This window comes from Leptopilina boulardi, unplaced genomic scaffold (assembly GCF_019393585.1).
Source record: "Leptopilina boulardi isolate dan_hultmark-lab unplaced genomic scaffold, ZJU_Lbou_2.1 LbouV2_372, whole genome shotgun sequence".
Taxonomy (NCBI): Eukaryota; Metazoa; Arthropoda; class Insecta; order Hymenoptera; family Figitidae; genus Leptopilina; species Leptopilina boulardi.
In genome coordinates, this window is record NW_026137943.1 from 2,555,469 (window position 1) to 2,568,640 (window position 13,172).

Below are 13,172 nucleotides of genomic sequence, written 5' to 3' on the forward strand. Positions count from 1 at the left end.
TAGTATACTAGTAGTATAGTACTACCATTACTAGTATACTAGTAGTATAGTACTACTAGTAGTATAGTACTACTAGTAGTATAGTACTACTAGTAGTATAGTACTACTAGTAGTATAGTACTACTAGTAGTTTAGCTCTATCAGTAGTTTAGCTCTACCAGTAGCATTATTTTAGTACTAGTAGTTGTATATTAGTAGTACAGTAGCAGTAGTATACTAATAGTAAAATTAACTACTATCGCAGTACTGACAGTACTTGTGCCAATACTTCGCCAGTACTGTGCCAGTAGTAAATTTTTGATAGGGTTTTTTTTTTCTAATCAGATAACAAAAAAATAAGAAAAAAAATTTTTTAAAAAAAATAAATAATATTTAACTGAAAATTGTAAATTGTTTTTAAAAGTGAATAATTTAATTTAAAAATTTTGCGAGGGTACGTCACTGAACCAACCGGTGTGGTGGAATAAATGTATGGCTCATAGTGGGGGGTCAAATTGAGCCAATGGTAGAAGGGATTTGAGAGGTCTACACAGGAAGCGTTCGTAAGCGGAACGGTTGCCGCGAACTTGAAGCGGCATTCGCACGTGGACCATCGTCGCTGCCGGTAGTGTGCAACCATTTTATAATAAAAATAGAAACATAAAATTAAATAAACAATTTACGTCGTAAATTGCGTCACCATTTTTTGTTCTAAAAATTCTTATCGTTCGCTGCCAGAAATAATTGTAATTGAGAATTATACTAGATTGACTTCGTTTTGCTCACCCCGGTAATCGACGAGAGTGCATTGTTGCTAGTTTCTTTTTTTTTTTTTAATTATTATTTTGTTGCATATATTTTAAAAATATATATATATTTATATATATTCAACTTTGTGTTAATACTGTGCCATTTTTTTTCAACTGTGTGATTATTTCAAAAAAAAAATTTCGTGCTCTCTTTGGATTACGATAAAAGGATAATTTGAAAGTGAAGTTCATAAAAGAAGAAACAAAAATGTAAGATTTAATGAGTTTTTATATTTATTGTTTTATTAATTTGATTTTGTTTAAAAAAAATTTATTTCAGTTTTAAAAATGTAGAAGAAATATTTTTTTTTTTTTTTGAATTTTTAGATATGAATTATATTTCTGTGTGGCAATATATCTGGCAAAACAATTTTATTGTCAAAAGAATAAATAATATTTCTATTTATATTATGAAATTATGTATATTTTTGGTAATAAATTTTTTGTTATTAATTTACTTTTTGTTAATTTTGAGTACAATTTTTTTTGTACCTTTATTAACTGTTGAGAAGCTATTAATTTTTTTTTTTTTGTTAATTTAGGGGAACAATCTTTTGTACCTTAATTAACTAATGAAAAGTTATTCTAAAAAGAATAAATCTTTTGAATTCTATTTAAGAATCAAAATCCTCGATTTTCTAAGTTTAAAAATTTGTATTTTATTTTTAAATAAGAGATCCAATTTTTAAATTTAGAATAACATATTTTTTCGGTAGAGAAATTTATGAGGACTTTTAACGTTGACTGGTGAAAATATTAGAAAATTATTATTTGTAAATTTACTAAATTTTTGCTATGAATTAGTTAAATTTTACAAATCAATAAGTAAACAAATTTTTTTTCTATAGTTTATTGATAAAATTAAACTTATTCATGGGGAAAAATCAGTTACTAATTATTTAAATTAGTTTAAATTTTTACTTATTCAGATTTAGAGAGTATTTCGTATTTATTGTTTTTATTTGTTTTTTATTTGTTTCTTATGTTTTTTTTATTTATTTCTTATTTTTATTTATTTGTGTTGTTTTATTAATTTTTTAATGTATTACTTAAATTTCGGTGTATTTAATGAAATTTTTATATTTCCTGACTAATCATTAATTTGTATCATCATTAAAATGACTCTTTTTCTTATTTCGAATTGTTTTTTGTTTTCTTTCAAAACTTCACTGTTTGTTACAGTTAAAATTTCTCGAAATTTAATTTCACATTTCCTCTTTTTGTTTATTACATATTTTTTTTTACAAATATTTGTAAATTTATTTATTTTTCCCTTCACGGGCAACATACTAATTCAAAAAATATTGCAAAAAAAAAAAAATTGAATCAATGGATCGATTATTATACGATCGCCATTTTATATTTATAGAAATTGCACAGATTTGCACAATAGTATATGAGGCATGACTCATTCAATGTGAAGGATGATATGTTTTAAAATTCCCGCGAATAAAGTTAAAAAATTTTTTGAAGCAAATTTCATTGTCAATTTTATAGAGAAATTTTTATTATTTATTTATTTGAAATGATTATTTTTTCTTTTGATTTAATTTTTATATTTTTTTTTGCCTTTCCATTTTTATATTTTTTTAAAAATAGAATTTCAAAAATCCAAATTTGAAAATACTTAAATGGAATTCAAAAAATATAAAAAAAAAAATAAAATCTTGTGCGTATAAAAATCAGTGATGAATGGGGAGATTCTATCAGGTTGAGGAAGGGGAATTAATGCTTTTTGCGTTTGTCGGCAAAAGGGGGAGAAAAGAAGGTGAAAACTATTATTATGTTTATTGAACCAAAAATTTCGATTCAAATTTATAGTTGAAAAAAAAAAATTCTCGTTATTTATTATTTAATTACTAATTTATTAATTTTTAATTTCAGATACTAAGAAAATTAATTGATGAAAAGTAATAGAATTTCTTTTTTTGTTTTCTTGCAAAAAAAAAAAAATGATCACTGTGAAAATTCACAAATAATAATAATATACTAATTAGATTTCTTCACTTGTAAATATATATATAACTTTTTCCTTATACTGTACTTTTATTTGAAAATTATAGTTTCCTGAGTTCGTTTACTTGAAAAACATTTTCGTACCAGCAATTTTAGTAAAATGTATTATAATTATAGATAATATATTGTTTAATTTGTGCTAAGGAAAGAAGTTATCTACGAAGATAAAAAAAAAAAGTCACTGACCAGCCTAACGTATATCTTAGTTGAGCATAAAGCATTGTATTGCATATCATTAAAAAATAACTTAATAAATATTTAGAAACATGGAATATAATGAGAAGAAATAAAATTTAAAGAAATATTTTTTAAATTAAATATAAAAAATTTTTTTTAATATTTTAACTAAGTATAATAACTTACACGAAAAAATAAAAAATAAAGGCCTTTTATTATTTGAAAACGGCTGATCCTTCTTTATATACAAAAATACGGGGACAAGTTTTTTTTTTTTTTTTTTTGTTGCCTCAAGGTTCTATATGAGATCGTAATATTAAAATATATTTTACATACAAAAAGATATCATATTTCATATTTTTATGTATATCAAAATTTATGATTACAAGAAAGTATAATTGTGTCTTATTTCCTATTTACAAACAGAGTGAAAATACCTTTTTTTTGTATACTACGATTTAAATATTAAATAAAAAAAATTAATTTCAAAAATATAAATTTTATAAAATAATGAAATTAAAAAATAAATTCCAAATTATAAATTTGTTTTATACAATTTAAATATAATTTAACTTCAAATGTTGACACAATCGTTTAGTTAAAATTTACGATGTTCAATCTGATGACGACTCTTTGCATTAAAAGTTATTTGGCATCAAATCAAACACAATAATTAATTTAAAATTGAAAGATATAAAGTATTTTGCAAAATACTATTTCTATTTTTATCTTCTGTAAACAATAAATATTGTTCAATAATGATTTTATTAATTAATTATAATTATTATTCCTTTTATATATTTTCTTAAAAAAAAACACATCTATATCAAAAAGTTGGAAAAATATAAATATTTTTCTGGTGGATAAGATAAAAAAAAATATTGTTAATCTGTAAGAAGAACCTTGAATGTTTTTGCAAATAAAAAATGGAATTTAAACATTTTTTAGATTTTTGTCTTTTATTTTATTTTTTTTTTTTACTTTTCTTTTTTTTATTATACTGATTTTGCAAAAAAATATATATATATATATTTAAACGAATGGTCGAACAAATATGGCGACAAAGAGGACTAGCAGAAGCACTGCGGGCACGTGTTCTCCACAACGTTTATTAATAAACTCACAGTCGGTCGACGATTTGTGAGCTTATAACGAGATCATGAAGCTTTGCAGCTTTGTTAATTCTCTTTTAAAAACTTATCTAATTTAAAGACAATTTTTATTTGTAATTCAATATTGAATTCAAAAAATTTTCGAATAATTTTGGGGGGGGGAAAAAATTACTTTTATAATAAATCATGTCTCATATTTGATTGGATACTCATAATTATTCTTATTATTTTTATTATTATTTTATTATTATAATTAGTATTATTATTATTGTTATACTATTATAATTATTATTATTTTCATTATTTTATTATTATATATATTATTTTTATTATTATTATTATTATTATTATTATTAGGTATTATTTATCAATAATTTTTTTAATAATAAAAGTTTATTTGTAAAGACAGAATTATTTGTATGTATGTACTATTATAATTGACATAATCAGAAGACGAAATCTAGAGGGTTTTCTTGAGCATGTTCAACACCCTTAAGTGCCACTTATATATATTAACAAATAATTTTAACTCCTTGAGAATAATAAAAAAAAGTGACACACATTTTTATCTTCTGTTTTCTTAAAAAAAAAACTGTAGTTAATATAGAGACAGCGAATATTTATTAAATTCTGGATATTTTTTTTTGTGTTTTACACGTCACAACTAATTTTTTAGCATCAACAGCAAATTTTTAAAATTAACCAATCAGTAGTTATAAAAAAAAAATGATTGGTTAATTTTAAAATTTACGCTCAAATTTTTTTTGACCAAATATTTATTCGGACAATTGAAAGTTCGGTAAAATAAAAATTCAACCTTTTAAAAATTATTTAATTATTTGTTAGTTATTAAATTTACTTAATAATAATAATTAATAGTAATTAATAATAGTATGGCGATCCTTAATTATTATTTGAGACAATTAAATGTTTTGTTTTTTCAAATACAGAAATTATTGGTTCAAATAAAATTTATTTAATTCAAAAAAAAATTATTTGTTACAAGGTAGTAATTAATTAGTTATTTAGTAAATTAGTTATATTTAATTAATAATATATATATGAATCTCAATAAATAATTAAAAAGTAACCGAATATTTCAATGAAATAAATTTTTTTCAGTATATTAATTAAAATTTCTCTCTAAATTTGAATTAGTGAAAAGTGAGCTACTATTTTCACATTAGTAAGAATTTTTTACTAATTTTTTAGTAAAATTTTACTAGATTTAGTAGTTTTAAAAAATTTTTTTTAACTAAAGTTTTAGTAAAAAAGTGACTAAAAATTAGTGAAAATTCTTACTAATTTAAATATTTAAATAAGTAGCTCACTTTTTACTAATTCAGATTCAGAGAGTAAATAGTTATATTTCTGTGTGAAATTATTTATGAATATACGGGGAAAAAAAAGAAATTGCTTACAGACGCTAACTGATGTTTGCTATCGAATCTATCAAAATTAGTAACCACAGCTAAATTTTCGACAAATTTTTTTGCTACTCTCTAAATCTGAATTAGTAAAAAAATGTTTACTAATTTAAATTAGTGACTCACTTTTTGCTTATAGAATTAGTTAAATTTTACTAATTGTTAGTAAAAGTTACTAGATTAGTAAAATAATAAAATAATATTAGTAAAATTTTACTAATTCAGAAGCAAAAAGTGAGGTACTAATTCAAATTAGTAAATATTTTTACTAATTCAGATTTAGAGAGTATATGACAACGAAAAATTTTGCTATAATATACAATATCAGTCGTAATTTTTAAAAATTTACTGTCACAGTAAACTTTTTTTTTGTCTTCACAGTAAATTTCTTCGCTGTCCCTATATATTAGCTATAACGTAATTTTATTGCTCTCTAAATCTGAATTAGTAAAAATGTTTAACTATTGTGAATTAGTGACTCATTTTTTGCTTCTGAATTAGTAAAATTTTACTAATTATTTTATTATTTTACTAATCTAGTAACTTTTACTAACAATTAGTAAAATTTAACTAATTCTATAAGCAAAAAGTGAGTCACTAATTTAAATTAGTAAACATTTTTACTAATTCAGATTTAGAGAGTGTGACAGTAAATATTTCGCAAAAACTTTTTCTATGCGTGTAGTAAAAATAATCATAATTTTCTAAAAAATTTTCTAAAATTATAAAATGAAATTTTTGGAGGAAAAACCTAATTTTCCAATGGAAATACACCGGAAACGGATTAAAGAGGAGGCTATAGCAAATTATTATTTGCCATGAACAGCAGTAATGTAATGGAAAAAAAAGTTCGACCGTGCCATGGAACTCAAATGATGTAAACAGGGCGAATATATATATATATATATATAGAAAATGATTGTAGAAACATGCACCGGTTTTCTGCAGCAGCAGCAGCAGCTGTTGTCGAGTTTTAAAGGATCTACCGTAAAACCAGCATTGGCAGGGTCGAATAGTAAGTTGGCAAGGATAGTGGCGGGCGGTAGTGGAGGGGGGGGTTATTTTTTCCAGAGGGGGACTAAAAGGCCCATTGGCTCTAGGTATGTACCGTTGTACACAATGAAAGCGGGGACCCTTCGGTATATATATATATATATAGTTAAGTTCCAAACAAGGCCCTTTCTAAAAATCATATGGAGGCTTATGCCCATGTACTTTTGTACGAAAATCCTCTACCTGGGTTCTGTGTAGCCCTCTTCTTGAAAAAAAAAAATCACAAGTCCTGCCCTCACACTATATGTATTGCAGCAAAATTTCCTCCTTGATTTCATAAAATGAACGAGGTCATGGTCCCAAAATGAGAATCTAGAAAAATATCAGGCCCTTTCTTCCCTCCTTCTTTTTTTTTCTCTCTCTCTCTCTCTCTCTCCGGTTTCCACACTGGGAAAGAGAAATTAAATTTCTGCAGCTGACATTAATTTGGCATCCATATGGCATTGCTGTGCTTTTTTTTTCCACATTTCAGCAGGAAGTGAATTATTTTGAAAATATTAACCATTTTTTCACTATTTCATTTTTACAAATAACCTAGAAATATTACAGTAAAAATTTTTTTTTTTAAATTAGGAATTATAGTACCTACAATGAATTTTTTTTTTTAAATTACGAATTATACAAATATTTATATAGGAGACGTATGATTATCCCATAAAAATTAGTTAAAATTTTCAAGAATTTTATTATCATGCAAAAAAATCTTCACCTGGAACAGCGTTAAGTTTCTCTGTAACTGCGATATATTTCTCTAGAATATAGCAAAAATTTTCTATATTTTTGTGAAATATATCGAAAATTTTTTTACTTGTAAAAATAATTAATTTTGTAGATGAATTTTCATTTTTCGAATTAACATTTGATTAGAATTTCGTTTTAAATAAATTTTTAACAAAATTTTTGTGTGTCGTATTTTTATTCTACAGAATTCTGAAAATGACGAATTTTTATTTGTCCGAAATTGCAAAATGACCGAATAAACAATAATCGACAGAAAGATTTTTGTTTTTGGACAAATAAAAATTCAGTGCCTAAAAATTTTGTTAATTAAAAATTCTTTAAAAAAGAAATTCTGACAATAATGTTAATTCGAAAAATGAAAATTCTAACTAATGATTTTTATGGTATAATCATTCGTCCCATTTATAGGTACAGTGAAAATTTTTTTTTAAAAAATTAGCAATTATAGAAATATTTATTAGTACCTATAAATTTTTTTCTAAAAATAGTTTGGAATTATTTTTTTCTTAAATTTTCGTACTTTTTTTCTGTTACAGACAATCATTCCAGTCAATATCAATGCTACGTAGTCTGTGATAAAAAAAAGAGTTTTAGAATCATAAGGCTGGTTTTTGAAAAAAAAAAAAACCGACAATTTTCTGTCATTTAATCTGTCGGGCGAAATAGGTACACATTTTTTGAGAATGCTCATGCCTGGAGCAGCAGGTCTCACTGCAGTTGGTGCAGTGGGCGCTCCAGCTCCAGAAGATTTGGTGACTGGTTTAGGTGCATTGGCTGGAACGACACCACAACAAAAAGATACCACGTGGACAAAATTATTTGTTGGTGGTTTACCATATCATACAACAGACAAAAGTCTCAGGGAACATTTTAATGTTTATGGCGATATTGAGGAGGCTGTTGTCATCACAGACAGACAAACTGGCAAAAGCAGAGGATATGGTTTTGTAAGTATATTTAAAAAAAAAAAAACAATTTTTAGTATTAATTTTTACTATTTTTATTATTATTTTAAATTATTTTAAATTATTTTAAATTATTTTAAATTATTTTAAATTATTTTAAATTATTTTTTAATTATTTTAAATTATTTTTAATTATTTTTTAATTATTTTTTAATTAATTTTGTATTATTTATTTTTATTTAATTATGTAATTTATATTTTTAATTTTGAAGCCCAAGAGCCACTGGAGCCAAAAATTTTCAACAATAATTTCTAATTTCCAAAAAGTAATTTTAAATATTGTTTTTGAAATTTTTTTCTTCATGTATTAAACTTTTAATTAATATTTTTTTTCCATTTCGTTTCCCTTATTCATGAATAATTTACTGGCTTGTAAGTAATTTACGAATGATTGTGATTACTGATTAATGGTATTTTCTTTTAACGTTATCATCTAATTTTCACGATGCTTCGACCCAATTGAAATATAAGGGATAATTTCTTTCATTTTTTTTTAAAAATGCTTATTGCTTTATTCAAAGCCTAATTTTATTTTACATTAAAAAAAAAATGTTCACTGAATTAAAAAGTGGAAGAAAATAATTTCTCCAAATTACTATTTTTGAATATTCTTATTTTTTTACATTTTTAGAGATGAAAAAGTATTATTTTTTATTTTTATTTTGTATTTATTTTATTTTATATATTAAATATATAATTATTGTAATTGTAAGAGTGAAAAATTAATTTTCATCAAATTTTATTAGTTATAGTAATAATATACAGTGAGGTTTATTGTATATGCGTTAGTTCATCATCAGTTGTCAGAAATACCATAAAATTGGAAATACAATAGAAGGATACATAAATCTATATGTATATATGTGTCTATATAAAATTAATGTATGTCCATAAATAAGTCATAATGTTTAACATAAAAATTTTTGTAGATTTTTTTTTTTTCAGTGACCTACGATAATTTATTTATCTTCAATAACTTCCTTGAAATTATCAACAACAACAAAAATGAATATTTTTGAGTATTTTAAAAAAAAATAAAAACTAATATAAATTCGAATTATATAGTAAATTATTATTATTATTTTCATTATTATTATTATATATTATTTTTTTTTATTATAACGGTAAAGTAAATGGATTTTGATTTTTTTTTTTTTTAATGGAAAATAAAAATTGTGATACAAATTTGAATTATTTAGTAAATTATTATTATTATAATGGTAAGCTAAGTGAATTTTGTGAATTGTATCTGATTGGGTGAAAAAAAAAAGTTTTGCAATAAGGTATCTAATGAAACATGTAATTACGATATTCCATTGAATATATGGAAGACGGTTCTCAACGATAACAAAACAATTTATCACAATAAGCTTTACTAGCTCTCACGGAATTGTTCAGACAGATATGTTTTTTTTTTTTTTAAAAAAAAAGAAAAAAAAACACGTTTCGACGACTTTACGCAGCTGATAACGTCAGGCTGTTCTTATAACCTTTGAGAACCATATAGACTTGTTTTTATTATCGCCCTTACAGAAAATACTAATTTGTAATTTTAAAAGGAGCATTCATATTTTACTTTGCTATTTTCATTTTCTGTTTTTTTTTTCTCATTATCATATAAATAATTTTTTATACATGGACCAAAACCAAAACCATCTATTTTGATTTAAAAAAATATATATATAAAAATAGAAACTAAAAAGCAAGAAAATTGTAGAATTTATGAAAAAACTATTTTTTGCTAAATTCTTAAAATTACAAAATTTCAAAAAAAATTTTTAAAAAAGTGAAAAGTAAAAAAAAACCCATTATATTTGTAAAATTATTTCTAAAAATCCATTTTAAAAAATGGTATAGAAATAATAGGAAACAAAATTTTTATGTTAAAAAAAATTAATCTTATAAAAATTGAAAAATTTAAACAAAAATTTTTGTGTGAAATAACTAAATTTCAGGATACGATTGATTCATCTGATTTTAGGTAATCATGGGGGATAGACCAGCGGCTGAAAGAGCTTGTAAAGACCCCAACCCCATAATTGATGGTCGTAAAGCGAACGTTAATTTGGCGATACTCGGCGCAAAACCCAGAGGAAATCTGCAAGCGAGTAAGTTGTGTGCAACTTGTTGAAAGAGTCTTAAAGAATTTTTTTTTTTTTTTTTTCTTTGCTTCTTACATACCTTCTAAATCCTTTTTTTCTTTCATTTAATTTTTATTTTCAAAAAATTTATGTGTGTATTTATAATTATTAATAATCTAAATTATATACAATATTTCAATTTTTTTGCAATTGAATTCTTTTCGTGAAAAATAATTTCAATTACTAAAAATTTTAATCTTAGTGACTCACGAAATACAAAAATTTAGTAAAAGTTTTTAATTAGTAAAAAAAAAGTTTGCTTTCGAATTAGTTAAATTTTACTAATTTAGTAAAAAAAAAAAAGTAAGCAAAAAGTGAGTCAAAATTTTTACTAATTTATAGAAACCGTACATTTCTCGGTAATTTTTACTCCGAAAATAGTAAAATTTACTATTTCCGGAATAAATTTTACTATTTGAAAAGTAAATTTAACTATTTTCGGAGTAAAAAATTACTAGTTTGTAGAAACTTCGAACAATTTAGATTTTACTTTTAAAGTAGTAAAAGTTACTTTATTCGTTTTTCATTTTTTCTCCATGTAAAAAATATAGTTGTATAAAAACTATATTTTTGAATAGAAATCTAACAATTTTTTAAAAGCAATTTAGGACACATGGAAAATTGTCTTTGCCACATTTTTTTTTTTTATTTCTTTCATTGAATATAGAAAGTCACATGTTTGATTTAAAATAGAAAAAAAGGGGTCTATCGATTTTTTGTCCATGACCTGTTTATATATATATATATATGTAGAGTACCTGTAATTTTAGAAACCAACGAAACCATAGAAAAAAAAATTGCAGCTGTTTATACATCCCGTATGCATATTTTTATTTGATGATTGTCAGCATTTTTTAAAATGATTTTCTAAAATAGTCGTAATTTATTAATTTCAATGTTTATTGGGGTAAAAGTAAAAAAAAAAAAAAAAAAAAAAAAAAAAACTCTCTTACAATTAGGAACCCTGAAATTACATTTTGAATGGTTTTATATTGCATAGTAGACCTAATCGATTATTTGTCATGAATTTTTTAACAGCCACCGTGTATTCAGGAAAAATATCATTGGTCACTTGACAAGCGAATAAGATAAACAATAATTAAGAAATAGAGTAGGATTTATTTTTTTCATTTTATCTGTAAAAATTAGTATAATATACAAATTATTATAAAAATTACGATTTTATTAAAAAAAATTTTTTTTTATTCTTAAATATTTAATTTTTCTAATTTTATTTCTTCTTTTATTTTTTCGAATTTTATTTCTTATTTTCTAAATTTCTAATTTTCTAATTCCAAAAATGATTAAAAAATTTTTGCGAAAAAAAAAAATTATGACTCAAAAAAATTTCCAAATAAAAATATATTTAATTAACATATAGAGAAAGTAATTTTTTATTTTGTAAATTTACAATTTCCCTTTTTTTTTACAATGAGGCCACTTTATGTTTGACTTTCACTCTAATGATACTTCTTCAACAACAATAGGTATATTACTATATATATGTTACTTTATTAGCTTTTACTGTCATCCCTCACCTATATTCAACTAAATTCAATATATTGAAGCAAAAAAAAAAAAATTATCACTTTTGACTTTTTAGAAATTCAATTTCTTTGTTTTCATATTTTATTTTATAATTTGTATTATTTTTGAAAAAATTCCTTGACATGAAAATTCTTAATTATTAATAAAAAAAAGGGGGGGGGGAGAAAAATGTAAATTACAGTAAAAATGTAAAATTTTGAATGTAAAATTAAAATTTGAATTATTTAAATTATATTGAATAATTTTTTTTCTTTTGACTTGAATTAAAAGAGCAAAGGACAAAGTGTCAAAGAATTTTAGACGACAGCAATGTGCATTTCGTTATAGAAAAGATAGAACACATACTGAGTCACTCACTCTCATATGGCATTGAGCCAACATAACTTGAAGATTTCTTCTTCTTTTGCGCGCCCTTAGTCTAAAATTGCCTTTAAGCCGAATGCTAAGAAATTGTTTTTCTTGTTTTGTCACAAATTATTCACTAAAAGTCGCGACAGCCGACGCCGTCTTGTATCCAAAACTTGATTCTCTCTCTCTCTCTTGTTTATTTTAGTTTCGAAACAGAGAGAAAGCTCCAAATGTCTGTTTTAAGAACATGTCAAAGTATTCTTAAGACCTCGGACAATGCCTCTTTAATTTATATTTTCATTGAAAAAAAAAAAAAAAAAAAAATTTTCTCCTATTTTTTTTTCATTTTTAGTTCCGTTATTCACTTTCTAAATTAAAAACTAATTTTCTCTTTCTAAATAATAATTTTCTTTTTATAATTAATAATAATTATTTTTATAAATAATAATTTTATTTTTGCAAATAATAATTTTTTTTATAAATAATAATTTTATTTTTGCAAATAATAATTTTTTTATAAATAATAATTTTATTTTTGCAAATAATAATTTTTTTTATAAATAATAATTTTATTTTTATAAACCAAAATAATTTTGAAAATATATATAAAAATAAATTTTGTCTTTTTTTTTAGCATTCCCATTCGCTGCAGGTATTCGCGCTGGATATCCCACAGTCCTTCCCAGCCAATATAGGTGAGTAATGATTTTACAAAAAAAAAAATAATAATAATTTTTCAAAATTAATTTTGTCATTTGAATTATACACAAATTAAGTGCAATGTGTTTTGTCACTGCAATCATAAACTCTCAGTCGAATATTACGTTCTCCCTCTTACGAACGAATATTAAATTAT

The 13,172-nt window shown here is 23.1% G+C and overlaps 1 protein-coding gene across 2 annotated transcripts in view; it reads left to right on the forward strand.

Annotated features, from left to right (window-relative positions):
• The first annotated feature begins 538 nt into the window (after window positions 1-538).
• Window positions 539-13,172, forward strand: part of LOC127287757 (RNA-binding protein 24-B-like) — a 28,448-nt gene continuing 15,814 nt past the window's right edge. Inside the window, exons 1-4 of one of the 2 annotated variants that reach the window (XM_051314851.1) lie at window positions 539-998; window positions 7,851-8,261; window positions 10,261-10,387; window positions 12,951-13,011. In XM_051314851.1, coding sequence (XP_051170808.1) covers window positions 7,998-8,261; window positions 10,261-10,387; window positions 12,951-13,011 — 452 coding nt within the window. In that variant the 5' untranslated portion in view covers window positions 539-998; window positions 7,851-7,997. The remainder of the gene's footprint in view (window positions 999-7,850; window positions 8,262-10,260; window positions 10,388-12,950; window positions 13,012-13,172) is intronic. The other variant, XM_051314852.1, reaches the window with a different exon arrangement.